The sequence below is a fragment of the Ceratotherium simum genome, chromosome 1 (assembly GCF_057802395.1).
Source record: "Ceratotherium simum simum isolate JZ-2026a chromosome 1, ASM5780239v1, whole genome shotgun sequence".
Taxonomy (NCBI): domain Eukaryota; kingdom Metazoa; phylum Chordata; class Mammalia; order Perissodactyla; family Rhinocerotidae; genus Ceratotherium; species Ceratotherium simum.
The window spans coordinates 71,050,043-71,072,459 of NC_141900.1; the positions used below are offsets into that span (position 1 = coordinate 71,050,043).

The 22,417-nt window shown below is 37.3% G+C and overlaps 1 protein-coding gene across 4 annotated transcripts in view; it reads right to left on the bottom strand.

The window, feature by feature from the left end:
* The window catches only part of DOCK4 (dedicator of cytokinesis 4), a 447,327-nt gene that overhangs the window by 89,509 nt on the left and 335,401 nt on the right, over positions 1-22,417 (bottom strand). For all 4 annotated transcript variants that reach the window (XM_087429682.1, XM_087429692.1, XM_087429686.1 and 1 more), the window contains exons 26-27: positions 11,042-11,140; positions 267-361 (exon numbers count right to left, since the gene is read on the bottom strand). In XM_087429682.1, coding sequence (XP_087285808.1) covers positions 267-361; positions 11,042-11,140 — 194 coding nt within the window. The remainder of the gene's footprint in view (positions 1-266; positions 362-11,041; positions 11,141-22,417) is intronic.

The window sequence follows — 22,417 nt, forward strand, 5'->3', positions numbered from 1 at the left end:
GATAAATAAGGTAGGTGGGAGTGAGATTTCTCAATGCATACTCTGTTATATTGTCTGACTTTTTAACCATGTTAATATATCACCTATTTAAAACAAATAGTAATAATTACAAAAAAAGAGTGAGAGAAGTTAATTCAGAGGCAAAGAAAAAGAATCCCAGGACTTGGAGGTTTCAAACCTGAGATGATCAAATTAAAGAGATCATTTTGTACTCTCCTCTTCCCCTATACAACGAGTTGAAATTATCATCAACTGAAATGTCTTACTTGTTAGCCACCAAGCGCATAACAGTCCAGTCCTTCGGAAACATCTCCGGGCGTATCAATATTCGGAACACAGTAAATATCTGCAGCAGGAAATCCTTGGATAAGGAGGAGAAAGACCATTTTACTAAGTTATTATAACTGTCAATACATACACACAGCCCTACTGTTACCATTTCCAAAGCCATTACAGAGAAGAAGGGAGCCCTATTTCACCAGTTCACCCAGGAGAAGGAATCATCACCTTCCCATTCTCAGCACCCAATTTGGTTTGCTATTCCTTCCCAAATGTCTCCTTTTCTTTCTCTTTCTCATGCACAGGGGAAATGACTCGTCATTTCTTTCTCTTCAAAAGCTCTAAAAATTTAGGTTTTAGAAATAAAATGGAAAACTAGTAATAGAAGATTAGCCAGCAAGTATATTCTCCTTCTTCTATTAGCGTCCTAAACATCAGAACTTTTCAACTCGAGAGAACTATAAACAGTCCTGGCTCAGTTCTGCTTTTAGTGTGTTAATATCGCTAATATCACATCTTCAGAACGCCCTCTAAGAAACATGGATTCTTGCTTAAGATGCTTTTTAGTGAACATAACTTACTAAATTTTATAGACTCTGAGTGTACTATGGAGAACAAATTCAAATAAGGATGTGTGCTAAGCTGAGCCCAGTGATGAGTGCTTAGAAGCTGGGAGTGTCAAAGTGTTCTTCACAGGGATGCCAGCCAGAGGGCAGTGGTATGTACTGAGATGTTATCTTTAAACTCATCACCTGGAAACACTCTTGACAAGAAACTCTTGTCAGACATGAAAATATCTCTTCTTAAAACATTATAAGAGATAGGGCCCCAAAGGCTGTAGCACATTATACTTACAGGAGAATCAAGCAGATAACATACCATGTGTAAAGAATGAAAGGGAGCTTGCCCTACTCAAAAAAAGATTGGTGCAATCTAGCTTTGATTTAGATTTATTAACTAGAAACCTACAGATTTTTTTTGTAACCTTACATGATGCTTGGAAAATATATCTCGCTGACAATCTGATTGAAGGCAACAGCATGGTGTTGCTTAAAAAAAAAAAAAAAGACCCCAAACACGGAGTTTTATTTATCAAACCCAACAACACATTATGTTAAACATGTAAGCTGCTTGAATATAAGATAATGGTTGTCACTCATACCATCAGAAGAGAGAAGGAAAGAATCTAAAAAAATTAAGAAACATGTGGTAGCTCTGTGTGTGTGTGTGTGTGTGTGTTTTACATACTCTAACAGCTTTGATCAAGCCCATAAATATTTTGACAAGAATTTATTTTAGCTTCTTTGGCATCAACACATACGTTGATATGTAGTATGCGCCATGTGGAAACGTGCCCACTAGGTCATCTGTCTTTAAATGGCCAGACAGATCCTGCCTGTGTCTACAGAATCACCACAGACAGTTTCCCAAATGTATTCCACTGCAGGTCAAATAATTTTGGGAAACACCTCACATTCTAGCCCTCCCTTATAATAGTAGGTCATTAGCATACTAAAACTGTGAGAAGCCCTTTTTAATGCATTTCTAAAACTTATTCTAAACGGTTTTTCAGTTGATTCTTTTGGGTCTCTCAGACATGAATACATATAAACCCTGCCAAAAGGGATGTTTGCATTTACCCTTCAAAGGTTATACCCCACTTCAGTTTCCTATCTTGTTGCATTTGCTTAGATATTAAAGAAAAATCAAGAAAGTGGGGAGTCATTTGTTTTTCATAGTCTATAATTAGTTTGGAATAGTTTAAATAAATTCTGAAGTTTCATCTTTTCTTCTTAAAACTTTTAACAGAATTGGAAATTGGAGGTAGCATCCTTAGGGATGGGGTGTGTGTGCATGTGTAGGCAGGGGGAATGTGATGCCAGCTGCACAGAGAAAAAACTGGCTGAAAGAATTGACTACAGGAGGCAAGACATCTATCTTACTTACTAGCAACTTGGGTGGTTCTTCTTTTGTAGTGCTGGGGACAAAGAGAAAGTTCATCCCAGGTGTAGGAGTTTTCCTATTCCCATTTATCTCACAAAATAAAAGGTGTGGCAGCCTGTGACACTGTGCCAATGCCTGTGTATCTCACAAAATAAAAGGTGTGGCAGCCTGTGACACTGTGCCAATGAAATAAATCTTTATTTCCCCTAAGAAAACTTTTCAGCATCTCAAGTAGTTTTTTCAGATATCCATTGAAGCTTCATCTACTTTTATAGAACCAAACACATTCATTTGTAGAAACCTTGTAATGAAAACAAAAGAACATTATACTGAAAATCAGGAAACCTAGATTTTAATCCTGGCTTTGCAATTAACTAGCTCAACGACCTTGGCAATTTATTTAACTCTTTGGAATTGAGTTCTCTTACTTGGAAAATGTGGGAGCTTTAAGGTCCCTTGTAGTTAGAGGAGATTAAAAAAAGTTAATATGATCATTTATCTATTCACATAGTACACAAAATTTTTTCTTATTTCTAAACTGTAGGCTAATGTTTCATCAGATGGTAACACAAACGCCTTCCATCGTGGTACTTACATATAATTTAGTTTAGCAAGTATTTCTTTACATGTAATTTAGTTCAGCAAGTATTTCTTGTCAACTACCATGCAACAGATTTCATTTCAAACTCAGTTATAATATTTTAAATCACTAAAACCTGAATGCCAGATTCTTCAATATCCATTTCCTTCCCTCCCCAAATACAGTGGTATTTCCTTGTCTGTAGTCTTAAGTACTTTTCAGCTCTGATTATTTCACTAAATACGTGCTTTTGCATAGATTTGCAAAATTATTTTGCACACATAACAATAACTAAGTAACAGATTCTTCTCATAATTTAAAAAAAGAACATTGCTATAACAATATCTCCGTTTGGATAGCAAGAAATAAGTGTTTCTATGCCACCATTTTAAAACTGAAAGCCCGGGAGCAGTCTCTTTTTTTGTTTGTTAACTTCAAATAGCACAACATGATAACTGCATTACTGGCTATTACTCAAATAAGAGTTAAAAATAATAAAAGAAACAGAGAGGTGCTACTTTACAGAAACACTTTTCCTACAGTGCAAGAGGTTCAAGCAAGAACGTTCATGTGAAAACTTTCCAAAACAATAGAAAGTCCCATATTCAAGTAAAAAAGAAAGCAAGAGGAATTGTTATGATTTTAGAAATTATTGCTAGCAATTTATTCATTCATAAATACAGGTGCTTTACTATGTGCCAGGCACTATGTTGGATGCTAGGGACACCAAGTGGGATAAACTAGATTCTTTAACTTATTCACGTATGAATATTTATGGAGTGCCTGTGACACGCCACACCATAGTAAGTAATTGAACATGATCTTTGCCTTCATGGAGCTTACAGTTTGGTGGGAGAGGTGAATGCTAATCTAAAAACCACACAGATCCATGCACGCGCTACAACCTAGGATAAGACTCAGGGCCAGGTATTCCATGCAGAGGGAAGAGCACTTGCAAGCTCAGAGGCAAGAGAGCATGGGGTTACCCAACTGCAAAGGGGAGTAGCAACAAGTGGGGCTGAAAGACAAACAGGGATAAATGAAAGATAGATGGATGGATGGATGGACGGACGGATGGACGGACGGACAGATGATAAATAAACAGGTAAATAAATAAATAAATGATTTACCCTGTGGGCAAGGTGGAGACACTAAGGGGTTTAATGTAGATGTGTGAGAGGATCCAATTCACGTTTTACAAAGATTATCTGACTATAATGTATAAAGAATTGTTTGGTGTTTACACCTGATACTATGGTATCAGAATAGCACAAGACAGAAATCAGATGTATGAAACAGAATCGATGAGACATAGAAGGAAGAATTCTGAGATCATGAAACCTGAGTTAAGACATCCAAAAAAGAAAACACCATGAGATAGGCAGACAGACCAGAACATTGTCTCCTTATGTCAAGAGACAAATGGGACAGTTTTCTAGGAACACTTCTCATTTACTTATGATTTAGATTATAGTCAAATGTTATTTTAAAAATTTGCCACAAACTTCAAATGTGTGACACCCTTGATAAGGGATTTGAATTCAATTAAAGGGTGTTAATAATCATTATCACATTGAAATTCATATGCTTAAAATTGAATTTTTAAGTATTCAATTATCAAGCAAAATTCAAATATTAAGCAAAAATAACTCCCAAATGGTCTTCAATCTTCGAGAACTATAGAACTATTTTTCTGTAATAAAATAAAGACTATAAGTCGAAACAGCTGTATGGAAAAAGATGGCTTGTGAAGCAGGCAGACATTTATCAAGAGGGTTGATTCATTCAACAAAAATTTAAATATTCCAGGCTCTGCGCTTAGGACACAAAGACACTATCTCCAGTCTCACAGAGTCCATAGTCATCAAGAAGACAAGGAAACAACATATAATTACGATGCATTGCTGCATGCTGTAGTCTGTGAAGGCTTCATAAAGAAGTGCTATTGGAGCTGGATCGTATAGCATGAGCTGAAATCAGGGAAGGGATTAATAGGGGTACAAATCAGGCAATGGAAGCGAGGTGGTGATGGAATAGACATTTTAAATAGACAAAAAAAGTTCAGAAAAATTAAAAATGATATATACGGTTTGCTACAAATATACAAATTTTAAGTGGCTGGAATGAAAGGTGTTTGGAAAGGGGTGGAGGACAGTGAGGATGGAAGACAGATTGAGGATAGAGAAGACTTGACAAAGAGATTGGATTTTGTCCTGTAGGTAATGTGAAGTCATCAGAGTTTTAAAGTTGGATTGAGACTTGACCAGATATGATTTTTGAAAGCTAGTGGGCCAGTATATGGGAGACAATGAAAGATTATAATAGTGCTATATGTAACTTCCAGAACATGTATAATCTCATGCTTAAAGCAAGATCCCCACAGTTCTATATGAAAAGTCATAATCGACAAAGAACAGGAGCCTCACTGCTCTCTATATACATGAAATACCAGGGATATGCACAAAACTTTAGCCCCCAGTAGAAGGTGGATGTACAATAAAACATTACTGACTACCGAAGGAGGAAAAAAAAAACCAATCACTTCTTAGTTTTTGCTTTTGTTCATTTCTAAAATAATGCCATGTTCTAGAGAAGAAAAGAATTAAACAACGCAGAGGAGCAGCCCTCAGGCACTTGCTCCTACACACTTCTGCTGACACTGTGACTCACACCACTCACACACAAGTACCCGAGGACCAAGGAGAAGAAATGGTATACTGTTTAAAATACCAGAAGTACCAGGGTTACTCCAACAGTAACCCTGGAGACAGCCAGGTTCTTCAAGCAAGAATGGAGTTAAAACACCATTAGTCTTAGCAGATATTTGAGAACTACACACTTCCAGAAATCATTTTGATTTAGAGAACCAGTGGGAAATCTTTCTCTGCATTCATAAGAAGAAAGAAAAATGGAGTGGTGCTAGGAATAAAGAACAAAAAAAATATTAATTTTACAATCTCAATATATAATTTGTTGGTATCAATTAAGATTTAAAATGTGTATAACCCATGATCCACCAGTTCTACCTCCAGGTATTCATCCTACAGCAATAGGGCACAAGTCCATAGAGATATATGTATCAAGATGTTTACTGTAGTATCTATCCTTCGTAATGGCCCACATCAGAAACACCCTGAATACCCATCAAAAGGAGAACAATTAAATTATTTAGATTCCATATGAGATTCAGAAGAATGAATGATGTAGTGAGCTATATAATATCCATGACAGATTACTGTGTGAAAAAAAGTGCAACCAATATGAATAGTATGATTCCTTTAAAAAATATGTGTATGTGTATACAGCATAGAAAACATCTATGAGGACACACCTCTGTGTGTTAACGGTAGCTACCTCTGGGGATTAGAACACGGGTGTGTGCAGGAGAGGGGGACATACACTTTGATTTATTACTTTAAACTAATAGGGTTACATGGGATTTTTTTGTATCTAATCCTAATATCAGTTATAATTTTCCATTCATACCACTCTACTAAGTTGTACCTTTCCTTTCTGATGGTTCCCTTACTTATTCAATTTCTAACCTATGTAGATACAAAAAAAATTCCAAATACCTCTCTCTCTACTAATTTGGCCTTTCTCAGACATCCCCACTTCATGACTAGAACCACCCTATTACTTTTAAAGAGTTGGCAAATGAAATTTTATGCAATTTGATAGCAAAGATTTTGGTGTAGGACAGTTTATTAAAGTTTAAGAAAAAGCTGAGTTTAGCTGCCTGAGCAAAGGGCTCAGATGTTAATAGAATTCCTAGCCCTCCTGATTACCTGGAAATAACAGTAACACCAATCTTCAAAGAGGAGATAGGGGCAGTGAAATGAGATGCCAGAAGAAAAGAGTTTAGCACCACATCCCGCTCATGGCTGTGGGGGTAGGGGCGAGGAGGCATTCCTTAACTGTTAGTCATTATCACTGTTGTTGTCTATACATATCACACTCATTTATAACTTAATGACTTAGATGTCCTTAATAACAGTAAGGCTTTAATAGAGATTGTTTTATTAGTCTTGATATCCTAAATGTCTACCTAAGGTGCTCAACAAACATTTGTTGAATCAAATAACTGACACTTGTAATAAAATAATAATAGTGCCTACCTCATGTGGTTCTTTTGAGGATTAAATGAGTTAATATTAACCAGTCTTAGAACCATGCCTTGCATGTACTAAGTTCTATATAAATGTTTGCTCTTAGAGGTCCTCAGTTCCTTTATCACTATACTCCAATCCCAAAGTCCTCTAAGATTTTTGGTTTTATAATCCATTTGGCAGTAAAATCTGACTTGAATGTTTTGTTTAAATGCAGAAATATTAAGATGTTTGGTTATAGCTGCTACCCCAAATCCTATTGGAGGTGCTATATAATATACAGTATATGTGCCATATTATCTTTCTGAAATCTCAAAAATTCTGATTTCTGAAATTCATTTGGTCGTAAGAACTTTGGATAAGGGACTATGGACCAGTGCTATTATCTTTGAAAAATTTTGCAATATAGGTTTTAGTAGCATAAGCAGGGATATTTGGTTTTGAAGAAAATTGAGAACATGAAAAATTTATTTGTTAAAAGGTGACCCTTGAACTTTTAAAATATAAAAGTCAGATGACTAATTAGCCTTTAGTAACACAGATGATGTCTAGCCTGCCTTCACTCAGGTTATGCCCCATCCATTCTTACACTGGAAAGGTGATCTTTCTCCCAGTCAAGACTAATTCTGCCCCCTTCTGCTGCCTTCTCAGGGACTCGCCCTGTGAGTTAGCCCCTCTTTCTTATATCTTCAGCTTCTCCCTCTCTACCGGCTCTGATCATTAATATTTAAACATGCTGAAGTCTCCTCCATCATAAATATTCCTGACATCCAAAGTTCTCCTTCAGTAGCCAACTTCTCCCCCTCTTCTTGAAACACTGTGTATATCCACTATATCTTTTTTTTTTTTCAGTCCTCTATCCATGACAGCTTGGCTTCCACTCTCACCACTGCGTTGAAACTGCTCATCAAGTTCACCAATAATGTTAATGGACCCTTTTATGATCTTACTTGACATGCTTGCAGTAGCAGACACTGTTCACCACTTCTTCCTCCTTAATGCTGACGGTTCTATTTAGGTCCCTTTAACTTCATACTCTACACTCATCCTCTGATGTTCACATTTACTCCCATGATGTCAATTATTGTTCACTGGCTGACAATTTCCAAATCTATATCTGTATCCCAGTTCTCTCTCCTGAACTTCAGACACTGTCTATAAGACATCTCCAATTTGATGTCCCTCAGGTGACCAAACTCAGGCTGAAACTGAATTTATCTTTGGTCCCAAACCTGTACACCTACACCTCCTGGGTTTCCCATGCAGTGAATGGCACCAACATCTGGGCAGTTGTCAAAGAGTCTGGGAGTCAATTTCAACTCCTCTTTCTCCGTCACCTTTTTTATATAATCAGTCATCAGGTCCTGCCAATTCAACTTCCTAAACGTCCCTAGAATCTATCATCATGAGCATCTCAATTTCAGGCCACAGTTATCTCTAGCTTAGATTACTGCATCAGATTCTTTACAGGGTTCTACCTCTCATCTTGACCTCAGCTAATCCATTTTCAATAGTGCAACCAGACAGATCTTTCTTAACTCAAATGTGATCATGTCCCTCCCTTCAACAAATTCTCTATAGTTTCCAAATGTCCTCAAAATAAAGTCCACACAAATTCACAGAGCCTTATGTCTTAAAACTCTCTTCCTCACACTCTATATTCTATCAATCAACAAATGTTTCTTGAATGCCTACAATACGCTAGGCATATTTTAGGATCTGAGGATACAGCAGTGAACCAGCCAAAGTTTCAGACATCAAGGAGCTTATAACCTAGGAGTTGGGGATGCACATAAACTAAAATATTCCAGATTCCAATAACAGTCGTAAAGGTGGAGTGGTGGATGTGCTATGTCAGTTAGGATATTCAGGTGACATTTTAGTTGAGAGATCTGAATGTCCCAGTCAAAGACATGTCCAGCCCTCTCCTACTTATCTCTCAGCTCTTAGCTGAGACCTCCCTGGGGGAGTTTTCGTCTCGCCTTGCGTCTGGGTTGGCAGGAACTCCTGGATGCTTCAAAGCACCGTGTGCTTCCCCTGTGCATTCGCCACTCACAGTGTTAATGCCCATTACCTGTCTGACTCCTCCCCCTACAGGGACTGGCTCTTTTGTTCCCTGTTACATAACAACACCAGTAGTGCTTGGTATGCCTAAATTGCTCAATCTATATTTCCTGAAGGACTGATGAAGTAATTAATATCATTAAATATTCTTCCTGGCCTGAAGGCACTGTTAATTTTGAAGAGGGAAATATATATCCTTTGAAAAGGTGTGTGGCTGACTGAAATGAGGAAAGAGCACATAAAACACTTTATTCTTTACTTCCATTTGTTTTATTATTGTTAACCTGAATATTAAAGCGTAAAACTCAATACCTAGATTAAATTAATCATGTTTTTCTTTTTTTTTTTTTAAGATTTTATTTATTTATTTTTTTCCCCAAAGCCCCAGTAGATAGTTGTATGTCATAGCTGCACATCCTTCTAGTTGCTGTATGTGGGACGCGGCCTCAGCATGACTGGAGAAGCAGTGCATCGGTGTGCGCCCAGGATCCGAACCCGGGCCGCCAGTAGCGGAGCGCGGGCACTTAACCGCTAAGCCATGGGGCGGGCCCAATCATGTTTTTCAATTTATGCTTTTTTGCTACTTTTTTATGCCCAGGTTCTGTAAAAATAGGTAGCCTTCTCCTACGTGAAATTTTGAAATGTGAAGTCATAGATTTCTTAAGTAAAACCTAATGGTTCCTCAACTGTGATAAATATTCAACTTCCGATGAAAGTTAATAACTGTACAATTATCTTCTTTTTTTGTAAAGTGGATAAGTTCTAATGCATTTTATCCATTTTTAATTCTAAACTCAAGATGGAATGTAAGCATGAAAAACATATTTTCAGCCTTGAGCATATGCCAATCAACTGACTGCTAGATAGATTACATTTGCCCAGACCTATTCTTTCTTCCATTTGACTCAGCTTGTCAACTGCTCCAAGGTAACTGAAAGATTCTGAGATCATACAACATCTTCTAGGCAGTTAGAAGTCAAAGATAAGTGACTCTTACACACTATCTATATTAAAAAAATCTCGGGGCCAGCCCAGTGGTGCAGTGGTTAAGTTTGGTGCACTCCGCTTTGGCAGCCCGGGTTCATGGGTTTGCATCCTGGGTGCGGACATACACCATTCATCAAGCCATGCTGTGGTGGGACCCACATACAAAACAGAGGAAGATGGGCACAGATGTTAGCTCAGGGCCACTCTTCCTCACCAAAATAAATTAACAAAACAAAAAAATATATTAAAAATTCTACAAATATTCCTGTAAGGCACCATGAAGGATCCAGTCATGCAAACATTACAGTTAGTGACTATACTCCTTGTCCGATAATATCTCCAACCCCCGTATTTAAGTAACCCTTGCATTATGATGGTTTACATATGAAGTTGTCTGGAAAACTGAAGAGATGGAAGAGACATAAAAGTAAATAAGGACAGATGACAGGTCATTCCTCCAAATGAGGACAATCAACATCTAAGCTTTTAGTGAACACCAAGGAGAAAGCATTAAAGTTCCCTAAATCTCAGCAAAGATTGAATTTTTATAAACCTGGCATCAATATTTTCTATTTAATGTCAGCCTGTCAGACCAGCACAGCATATTGATTAGACCATAGCTGATAGAGAAGATCAAACACAACTCTGCCTCCCTAGTCAGACATTGTAGCCAGACCTTCTCATTGTGGTTTTAGAGGGATGAAAATAGCTAATATATTTATATATTCTCGCCTATCTTCTGTTAAGGCAATTTCTAAGTCCACTTAAGTAGAGTTAGTCTATTTTCTTTTGTGTCATTAATTCTGTTTTTCTGTTTCTGGTTTGCTGGACTTTGATGACAGGTGTTTCAAATCCTATGTCCTTGTCCAAAATAAGACTTAACTGCTTTGTTTCAGTAGTAGAAATCTTAAAGAATCAAGACAGATGAGCAGATCTGTGGATGAAGCTGAGAAAAAACAGCTTAGAATTTAACAGAAACAGGTAAAGCAATTGTCAAGGAATTATCTGAACAATAATGAATAAGAACAAGAGAAGCTAAAAAGATATATTAAAGGTAACTTTTAAAAATGTCACTTACCCTTAGTTCTTCTTTTGTATTGAAACTATCAAGAAGCTGCTGATAATGTCTATCTGTCATTTGTCGTAAGAGGGACAGGAGACAAGCAACAAACTCCCCCTAATTTAAAAAAAAAAAGCAAGCATATTTTTTTAGTAAAGACATAAAAGAACATCAGGAACTTACTTTGAACTGCCCTCAAATAGGACACTTAAAAAAATCCACTCTGATCCAAACTCACCCTGTGAAGTCTTTTTAATCTAAATTAACCATAAAATCACAGTCAAAATTTCGCCCTGTGATGATTACCATTTACTTGGTATACAAACATTTTAAATTTAGAGTGGATTTTTTTACTTGGGTGGAAGCTTTTCACTAGGGAACTAACTTCACACACTTGAAGGAGGTAAGGCAATGAGGCCCCCAACCATTTATTGAGCATTTACTATGCCTTCATTCATTATATCATTTGAGCCTCACATCAATGCCATGAGGTAGGGGGTATAATACTTATTTAAAGAAAGTAAAATGTAGGTTCAGTGAGCTAAAAGATTTGCCCAAAGTCACACTGCTAGAAAGTGGCAGAGCTGGAGCTGTCTTTAGGTCTTTCTGACTCCAAAGCTCTGCCTGTAACTTCATGCTCCATTTCTGAATTCACATGATTGCCTCCAACTCATCAGCCTGTGTGCTGATTCGCAGGGTGTAGAGAAAGCCATATATGGCATTATGTTGGTTTTGATCTCCTTTTAAAAATAGTTTAAGTTAACTGTGATCCTTTTGTGCTTGGGCACTATGTGATTGACTCCTTAAAAGTATAGTTCTTAAAAATTAATAATGAAAGGGGCCGGCCCAGTGGTGCAAGCAGTTAAGTGCACACGCTCCGCTGCGGCAGCCTGGGGTTCACCGGTTCGGATCCCGGGCGTGCACCAATGCACCGCTTGTCAAGCCATGCTGTGGTGACGTCCCATATAAAGTAGAGGAAGATGGGCACGGATGTTAGCCCAGGGGGAGTCTCCCTTGGCAAAAAGAGGAGGATTGGGAGATGTTAGCTCAGGGCTGATCTTCCTCACAAAAAAAAAAATTAATAATGAAAAAGAAAAAATAATAGCATTCACAGATTTGAAGACCTATAAAATTGCTAGCACTTGCATTTCCCAATGTATTTCTAATGTAAAATATTAGTGTTTTCAATGCAACCTTTTTTGCTCAGCAAAGAATTTATCTGCTTTTAATTAGAGCAATAACATTTAAAACAATATAAACACAATAGGAGTAGCAATAAGTGGTAACTGACAGTAAATTTACAGAAATGCAGTTTAATTGGGAATTGGTTTCTTTGAGTTTACATGGAAAGAGACTACAGGCTCACGTGTAAAATTAGAAACTAAAAGCTCCCTGAAGTGGGACTTTCCTACTTTTCCAACTTTTTGCTTTCAAAGCTTAAATAGGCAGCTAAGTCAGGACAGTCAAATGTATCCCTATCAGTTGCCAAGGGAGGTCTGAGGATGCTACTTCACAGCCATGTCAGGGTAAACAGAGATGCAACCCGGCTCCTTGCATGTGGATAATCATTTGTAACACACAGATACAACCAATAATTACCCCTGCACAATTATTAGGGCAAATATTTAAGAAACTAACCAGTATGGGCTAGAATAAATGTCCTCTAACTTCAACATAATACTCTGTTAATGAACAAAGAAACTCTTGATGCACATTAACACAAAAAAATGGAAAAATTAAGGGAAAAATTATTAATATTTTAGTGCATGTGTGTGAGGAAACAACCCAAGGCTAGGAAAATAACTACCCAAAAGGATTGTGAGAACAGTACCTGGTGCTCACACAGGACTGGGAATAGTGCCTTTTCTCTCCAGCCAGCCTGGAAAACCTCATGATTAATAGGGCATCAGTTAGACAAAAGGATCTTTCCTCAGTAGCGGGCAAAATTACTCCTAGAATAAATGCTGCTCTGATCGTACCCAAGAAAGTTTAAAAGCAAGACATAAAACAATCAAATAGTTCCCAAGAAATTTAACCTCATTCCAGAGCAAAGCTCAAAGATATTTTTAGGAATAGAAAAAATCCATCTCCCAACAAGATAAAATCCACAATGTCTCGCATTCAATAAAAAATTACCAGGAATACAAAGAAGCAGGAAAAAATGATGATATAAATGAGGAGACAAAATATCAATCAAAAGAAACAGACCCAGAAATGACACAGATAATAGAACTAGTAGTCAAGGACATTAAAACTGCTATTATTACTGTAATCTATATATTCAGAAAGCTAGAGGAAAGATTGAACATATTAATTAGAGATATGAATGATATCATAAAGACCCAAATTGAACTTCTAGAGATGAAGACTATAACGTGTGAGATGAAAATTCATTGAATGGGACTAATGGCAGATCAGACATTGCAGAAGAAAAGATTATTGAACTTTAAGACAGGGTAATAGAAATTCTCCAAAATAAAACAGACAGAGAAAAAACTGGGGAAAAAAAAAAGAAAGAAAAGAAAAAACATCAATGAAATGTAGGACACTTCAAGTAGCAGAATATATATGTAATTGGAGATCTCAAAGAGGAGGAGGGGATAGAAAAAGTAACTGAAGACATAAGGAGAAAAAATTTCAGGTTCCTTAAAAACTATAAACCTATGTATCAAAGATTTCAACAAACCCTAAGCACAAGAAAAATGAAAAAAAAAAAATACACCAAGCTACATCATAATAAAATTGCTTATAGCCAGAGATAAAAAATTCTTAACACCAGAGAAAAAAAGACCCATTATATACAGAGGAACAAAGGTAAGGATGAGAGATGTCTCATTGGAAACAATATAAGCTAGAAGACAGTAAAGCAAAATCTTTAGGGTATTAAAAGAAAAAAAAAAAACTATCAACCAAGAATTTGTTACCCAGAAAAAATACCTTGCAAAAACAAAGACAAAATAAAGACTTTCCAGACATCTCAAAGCTTAAACAGTCCACCACTTCTATTCAACATTATACTGAAGATTCTAACCAACGCAATGAAGCAAGAGCAAGAAATAAAGAACTACAGATTGGAAAGGAATAAAAAGAAAAAAACTGGCTTTATTCACAGATAACATATTTGTGTTCATGAAAAATGCTATGAAATCTACAGTGAGCTACTAGAACTACTTAAGTGAGTTAATCAATGTCCCAGAATACAAGATCAATGTACCAAAATCAGTTTTACTTCTATACACTAAAAATGAACAATCAGAAATGAAAATTTAAAATAATATAATTTATAATACCATTGAAATATGAGACACTTAGTGATATGACTGACAAAAGATATGCAAGATCTGTACACTGAAAACTACAAAATATTGATGAAAGCAATTAAGAAGACAAATAAATGGAGAGATATACTATGTTCATGGATTGGGAGATTTGCTATTGTTAAGGTGTCAATTCTTCTCAAATTGATACATAGATTCAATGCAATCTCAATAAATACCACAGCAGACTCTTTTGGGGATAGAAAGCAATAAGATGATTTTAAAATTCACATGGAAATGCAAAGGACCTGGAATAGTAAAAACAACTTGAAAAAGAACAAAGTTGAAGGACTTGTGTTACCTGACTTCATGACTTATTATAAAGCTATGGTAATTCGGATACCACATTACTGGTATCACAAAATAGATAAATAAAACAGAATTGCCAAAACCAGGGACAACCCAAATGTCCACCAACGGGTGAATGAGTGAACAAATTGTAGCATATCCATATAACAGAATACTATTAGGCATCAAAAAGGAATAAGGGGCCGGCCCAGTGGCATAGTGGTTAAGTTTGTGCAATCCGCTTTGCCAGCTCGGGGTTAGTGGGTTTGGATCCTGGGCATGGACCTATGCACTGCTTATCACGCCACGCTGTGGCAGCAACCCACATACAAAATAGAGGAAGATCAGCACAGATGTTAGCTCAGGGCCAATCTTCCTCACCAAAAAAAAAAAAAAAAGGAATGAACTATTGATACACAGAACAAAACTGAACAGATGGCAGGCCAGTAGTTGCCTGGGGATGAGGTAGGGGCAAAGGGAGGGAATAGCGATGGACAGAAGGAAAGTTTTCAGAGTGATGAACATGTTCATTATCCTGACTGTGGTGATGGTTCACAAGCATATATATTATGTCAGATTTATCAAACTGTATACTTAAAACGTGCAATTTTTTGTATGTCAATCATATCTTAATAAAACTTTTAAAATAAGATATTATGACAACATTATCATTTATGGAAAGGCACTATGTGTAAGTTGCTATATTTTGATTACATTATCAAGTTCATCCCTTACTAGAGCCTTGCTGGGTGGACACTATTAACTTCACTTTAAAATCTGTTAAGATTAAGATATTCATCCCAGGTTCCACAGTTAGAAAATGGTGAAGTTGGGATGTGAACCCAGGTATCTCTGGCTCTTCTTCCTACTGCTTAGACTAATTTTATTTTATAGAGGCAACACACCTGAGTTTTGGGGTTATATTTCAAATATAAATAAGTATATAAGAATATGTCAGTTTTGGTAGTGATGTCAGCATCATGGTGGAGTGAGCTTCCCCCATTGAACTCTCCCCCTCTAAGACACAACAAAAAGGGCATTCATATTCCAACAGAAGCTATTCACACAACACAGGGGACGTCTGAGGCACACAGGCAGCCATACAGCAGAGGACTGAGGTGCTGGAATCTCCAGAGTAAGTGGAAGGAGTTCTAGCTTCTTTGGCCCAGCAGTGCTCCAGTTCCTCCTTCTTCAGCCCAGCACACTCCAGTTCCAGCTTCTTTGGCCCAGCGCACTCCAGTTCCAGCTTCTTCGGCCCAGTGCACTCCAGTTCCGGCTTCTTTGGCCCAGTGGTGCTCCAGCTCCTCCTTCTTCAGCCCAGCGCGCTCCAGTTCCAGCTTCTTTGGCCCAGTGCACTCCAGTTCCGGCGTCTTTGGCCCAGTGGTGCTCCAGCTCCTCCTTCTTTGGCCCAGCGCACTCCAGTTCCAGCTTCTTTGGCCCAGCACACTCCAGTTCCAGCTTCTTTGGCCCAGTGCACTCCAGTTCCAGCTTCTTTGGCCCAGTGCACTCAAGTTCCGGCTTCTTTGGCCCAGTGCACTCCAGTTCCGGCTTCTTTGGCCCAGTGGCGCTCCAGCTCCTCCTTCTTCGGCCCAGTGCACTCCAGTTCCAGCTTCTTTGGCCCAGCGGCACTTCGCACTCCAGTTCCAGCTTCTTTGGCCCAGCGGCACTTCAGCTGCAGCTGCTTCAACCCACCTGCACCAAAGCCACAGCTGCTTCAGCTTAGCTGCGCTCCAGCTCCAGTTGTTTCCACGCTCCCCCCCCCCCAGCAGCCTCCACTCAGCCACATCGCAGATCAGCCAGAGGCCAAGAGTGCCCAAGGATTAAGGTGGGCCAGAATACACAACCCTTGACACCCACCCAGCGGCAGCAAGAGGAAACTGCGACCATATATTTTCACTATAATGAAAGGTAAGCCAATATCAACAGGTACCGTGCAAAAATATATTAAATCTCCAGACCAAAAGGAAAATGACAAGCACCCAGAAGTCAACCCGGAAAGCACAGAAATGTATAACCTTAATGACAGAGAATTCAAAATAGTCCTCATAAAAAAGCTTAATGAAATACAAAAAAACACAGACAGACAATTCAGTGAAATCAAGAGTTTCTTCACAAAAGAGATTGAAACTATTAAAAAAAAAATCAGAAATCTTAGAGATGAAAAACTCAATAGAGGAGATAAAGACAAATCTGGAAGCCTTAAGCACCAGAGCTGACAACATGGAGGAAAGAATTAGCAATATTGAAGACAGCAATGCAGAAGTGCTCCAGATGGAGGAGGAAAGAGAACTAAGACTAAAAAGAAATGAAGAAACTTTCCGAGAAATATCTGAACAATTAGGAAATCCAACATAAGGATTATAGGTATTCCAGAGGAAGAAGAGCGGGAAAAAGGAGCAGAGAACTTGTTCAAAGAAATAATATCTGAGAACTTCCCAAACCTGGAGAAGGAGCTAGAAATACCAGTGAATGAAATCAATGGATCTCCTAAATATATCAACACGAAAAACCCTCTCCAAGGCATATAGTAGTAAAGCTGGCAAAAGTCAAAGACAAAGAAAAAATATTAAGGGCAACTAGACAAAAAAAAATAATAATAATAACATACAAAGGATTTCCTATCAGGCTCTCAGCTGATTTCTCGACAGAAACTTTACAGGCTAGGAGAGAGTGGAACGATATCTTCGAAATTCTAAAAGACAAAAACTTTCAGCCAAGAATACTCTATCCAGCAAAAATATCCTTCAGATATGATGGAGAAAAAATAACTATCCCAGATAAACAAAAGCTAAGGGAGTTCATTGCCACAAGACCCCCACTACAAGAAGTGCTCAAGAAGGCCCTCATCCCTGAGGAAAAAAAGAGAAAGGGATTCAAAGTTTTGAAAGAGGAGGTCAATAGGTCAACAAAACCAGAAAAATTGCAGTCCTCTATCAGAATAGATTAGCAAACACTTAATTATAAAACCAAAGATCAAGGGAAGGTAAGCACCAAGCATAAATATAACCTCATCATGTTAAACATGAACTCACAACACAAGAAGGAATAAGATGTGACAACAATAACATAGAAGCAGAAGAGGAAAGGGATCGAATCGACTTAGTCTAAGGGAATAAGAGGCCATCAAAAAATGGACTATCACGTCCACGAGACTTTTTATACAAACCTCATGGTAACCACTAACCAAATAATCAGAACAGAATCACACACCATAAGGAAAGAGAAAACTAAGAGAACCCCCACACAGAACTACCAAACTGCATTGGTAGTCTGAAACACATGGGACGAGAAACAAAAGAAATGCAAAACAACCGGAAAAAGAGTGATAAAAGAACAACAACAAGCCCCCATATATCAATAATTACCCCAAATGTAAATGGACTGAACTCTCCATGAAAAGACACAGAGTGGTGGGATGGATTAAAAAACAAGATCCAACAGTATGCTGCCTCCAGGAAACACATCTCAGCTCTAAAGACAAATACAGGCTCAGAGTGAAAGGATGGAAGACAATACTCCAAGCTAATGGCAAACAAAAGAAAGCAGGTGTTGCCATACTTACATCAGACAAAGTTGACTTCAAGATAAAACAGGTAATGAGAGACATTATATAATGATAAAAGGGACACTCCACCAAAAAGACATATCACTTTTAAATATATATGCACCCAATACAGGAGCACCAAGGTACATAAAGCAACTATTAACAAACTTAAAATGAGATATTAACAACAACACAATAATAATAGGGCCTCTTAACACCCCACTCTCATCAATGGACAGATCATCCAGACAGAAAATAAATAAGGAAATAATGGACCTAAATGAAAAACTAGATGAGATGGACTTAATAGACATATACAGAGCACTCCATCCGAACACAGCAGATTATACATTCTTCTTAAGCATGCATGGAACATTCTCAAGAATAGACTATATGTTGGGAAACAAGGCATGCTCATATAAATTTAAGAAGACTGAAATCATAACAAGCATCTTTTCAGACCATAATGCCATGAAGTTAGAAATCAACTACAAGGAAAAAACTGGGAAAGCAACAAAGCTGTGGAGACTCAACAACATGCTACTAAACCACCAATGGATCACTGATGAAATTAAAGGAGAAATCAAAGCACATCTGGAGACAAATGAAAACGAAAATACACGTACCAACTCATATGGGATGTAGCAAAAGAGGTCCTGAGAGGGAAACTCATAGCAATACAGGCCCACCTTAACAAACAAGAAAAAGCCCAAATAAGCAACCTCAAACCACACATAACAGAATTAGAAAAAGAGGAACAAACAAAGCCTAAAGTCAGTAGAAGGAGGGAAATAATAAAAATCAGAGCAGAAATAAATGAAATTGAAATCAAAAAAAGAGTAGAAAGGATCAATGAAACCAAGAGCTGGTTCTTTGAGATGATAAAAAAAATTGACAAACCCTTAGCCAGACTCACCAAGAAAAAAAGAGAGAAGGCTCAAATAAATAAAATTAGAAATGAAAATGGAGAAATTACAACAGATACCACAGAAATACAAAAGATTATAAAAGAATACTATGAAAAATTATATGCCAACAAATTGGACAATCTAGAAGAAATGGATAAATTCCTAGACTCATACAATCTCCCAAAACTGAATCAACAAGAAATAGAGAACCTGAATAGATAAATCACAAGTAAAGAGATTGAAACAGTAATCAAAAACCTCCCCAAAAATAAAAGTCCAGGACCAGATGGCTTCTCTGGAGAATTTTACCAAACATTCAAAGAAGACTTAATACCTATTCTTCTCAAACTATTCCAAAAAATAGAGGAAGATGGAACACTTCCCAACACATTCTATGAGGCCAACATCACCCTGATACCAAAGCCAGGCAAAGACAATACTAAGAAGGAAAACTACAGATCAATATCACTTAAGAACATAGATGCAAAAATCCTCAACAAAATATTGGCAAACCCAATACAGCCATACATTAAAAAGATTATATACCATGATCAAGTAGGATTTACACCAGGGACACAAGGATGGTTCAACAGCCACAAATCAATCAATGTGATGCACCACATTAACAAAATAAGGAATAAAAACCATATGATCATCTCAATAGATGCAGAGAAGGCTTCTGACAAGATCCAACATCCATTTATAATAAAAACTCTCAACAAAATGGGTATAGAAGGAAAGTACCTTAACACAATAAAAGCCATATATGACAAACCCACAGCCAACATCATACTCAATGGGAAAAAACTGAAAGCCATCCCTCTGAAAACAGGGACAAGACAAGGGTGCCCACTCTCACCACTCTTATTCAACACAGTACTGGAGGCTCTGGCCAGAGCAATTAGGCAAGAAAAAGGAATAAAAGGAATCCAAATAGGCAAAGAAGTGAAACACTGTTTGCAGATGACATGATCTTACATATAGAAAATCCTAAAGGATCCATTGGAAAACTATTAGAAATAATCAACAATTACAGCCAAGTGGCAGGGTACAAAATCAACTTACAGAAATCAGTTGCATTTCTATATACCAACAACGAACTAACAGAAAGAGAATTCAAGAAGACAATCCCATTTACAATTGCAACAAAAAGAATAAAATATCTAGGAGTAAATTTAATCAAGGAAGCAAAAGACCTATACAATGAAAACTATAAGACATTATTGAGCGAAATCAATGATGACATAAAGAAACGGAAAAATATTCCATGCACTTGGATTGGAAGAATAAACATAGTTAAAATGTCCATACTACCTAAAGCAATCTACAGATTCAATGCAATCCCAATCAGAATCCCAAGGACATTCTTCACAGAAATAGAACAAAGAATACTGACATTCATATGGAGCAACAAAAGACCCGGTATAGCTAAAGCAATTCTGAAAAAGAACAAGGCTGGAGGCATCACAATCCCTGACTTCAAAACACTACAAAGTGATAGTAATTAAAATAGCATGGTACTGGTACAAAAACAGACACACAGATCAATGGAACAGAATTGAAAGTCCAGAAATAAAACCTCATCTCTATGGGCAGCTAATCTTTGACAAAGGAGCCAAGGACATACAGTGGAGAAAGGAAAGTCTCTTCAATAAATGGTGCTGGGAAAACTGGACAGCCACTTGAAAAAGAATGAAAGTAGACCACCTTCTTTCGCCATACACAAAAATTAACTCAAAATGGACCTGAAGGTGAGACCTGAAACTATAAAATTCCTAGAGGAAAATATAGGTAGTACACTACTCGTCATCAGCCATAAAGGGATCTTTTTGAATTCCATGTCTACTCAGACAAGGGAAACAAAAGAAAAAATAAACAAGTGGGACTTCATCAGATTAAAGAGCTTCTACAAGGCAAATGAAACCAGGATCAAAATGAATAGGGAACCCACCAGCTGGGAAAAAAATATTTGCAAACCATATATCTGAGAAGGGATTAATCTCCAAAATATATAAAGAACTCACACAACCGAATAACAAAAAAATAAACAACCCAATCAAAAAATGGGCAGAGGAAATGAACAGACACTTCTCCAAAGAAGATATACAGATGGCCAAGAGGCACATGAAAAGATCCTCAACATCACTAATCATCAGGGAAATGCACATCAAAACCACACTAAGATATCACCTTTCACCCGTTAGAATGACTATAATCACCAAGACAAAAAGCAACAAATGCTGGAGAGGCTGTGGAGAAATGGGAACCGTAATTCACTGCTGGTGGGAATGCATACGATGGAAAACAGTATGGAGATTCCTCAAAAAATTAAAAATAGAAATACCTTATGATCCAGCTATCCCACTACTGGGTATCTACCCAACAAACCTGGAATCAACAATCCAAAGAGGCTTATGCACCCCTATGTTCATTGCAGCATTTCACTATAGCCAAGAAGTCGAAGCAACCCAAGTGTCCCTCGACTGATGATTGGATAAAGAAGATGTGGTATATATATACCATGGAATACTACTCAGCCATAAAGAAAGACAAAATCATCCCATTTGCAACAACATGGACGGACCTGGAGGGTATTATGTTAAGTGAAATAAGCCAGAAAGAGAAAAACAAACAGGGCATGATTTCACTCATACATGGAAGATAACACATGCAACAGATAGAACTGTTTGGTGGTTACCGAGGGCTAGTGATGTGGGAGGTGGGCACAAGGGGTGGAGGGGATGCACTTATATGGTGACTGATAAACAATAATGCACAACAAAAATTTCACAATAAAAATTTTAAAAAAAAGAGTATGTCAGTTTTGAGAACCAATTCTGTACTTTTTAACCTCTATTATGTCTCGACTTAAAATGCAAATCTAGTTGGTAGAAATCCATTTAATTTTTCATCTTAGTTTTTTCACATCCTATCTGCACTATCTCCAATACAGCTACCAGATTAATATTCCTAAAATATTTATTTCAACATACCATCCTGTGAATAGTAAAATGCCTTGAATTTGGAAGAATGACATATTATTTGTAATAATTTTGGTAATAATGAGAAAAATTATTCAAAAATGAATAGACTTTCATTAAGTCTTTACAGTCAATGTACCTGGAAGAAGATGTCTTTGAATTCAGGTTATTAACTATTTATATCTGTCACATATGGTTTAAGCCCATTGCAAACAACTTATCACCTTGACACCTAATCTTGGCACATTTATGACATGTTGTCAATTTCCACATCTACTTTATAATATCATTTTATTTATTCACCTGATCTATTTAGGAACTCCAAGCACATTTAGCCCTGTTACGAGGCCCAGACG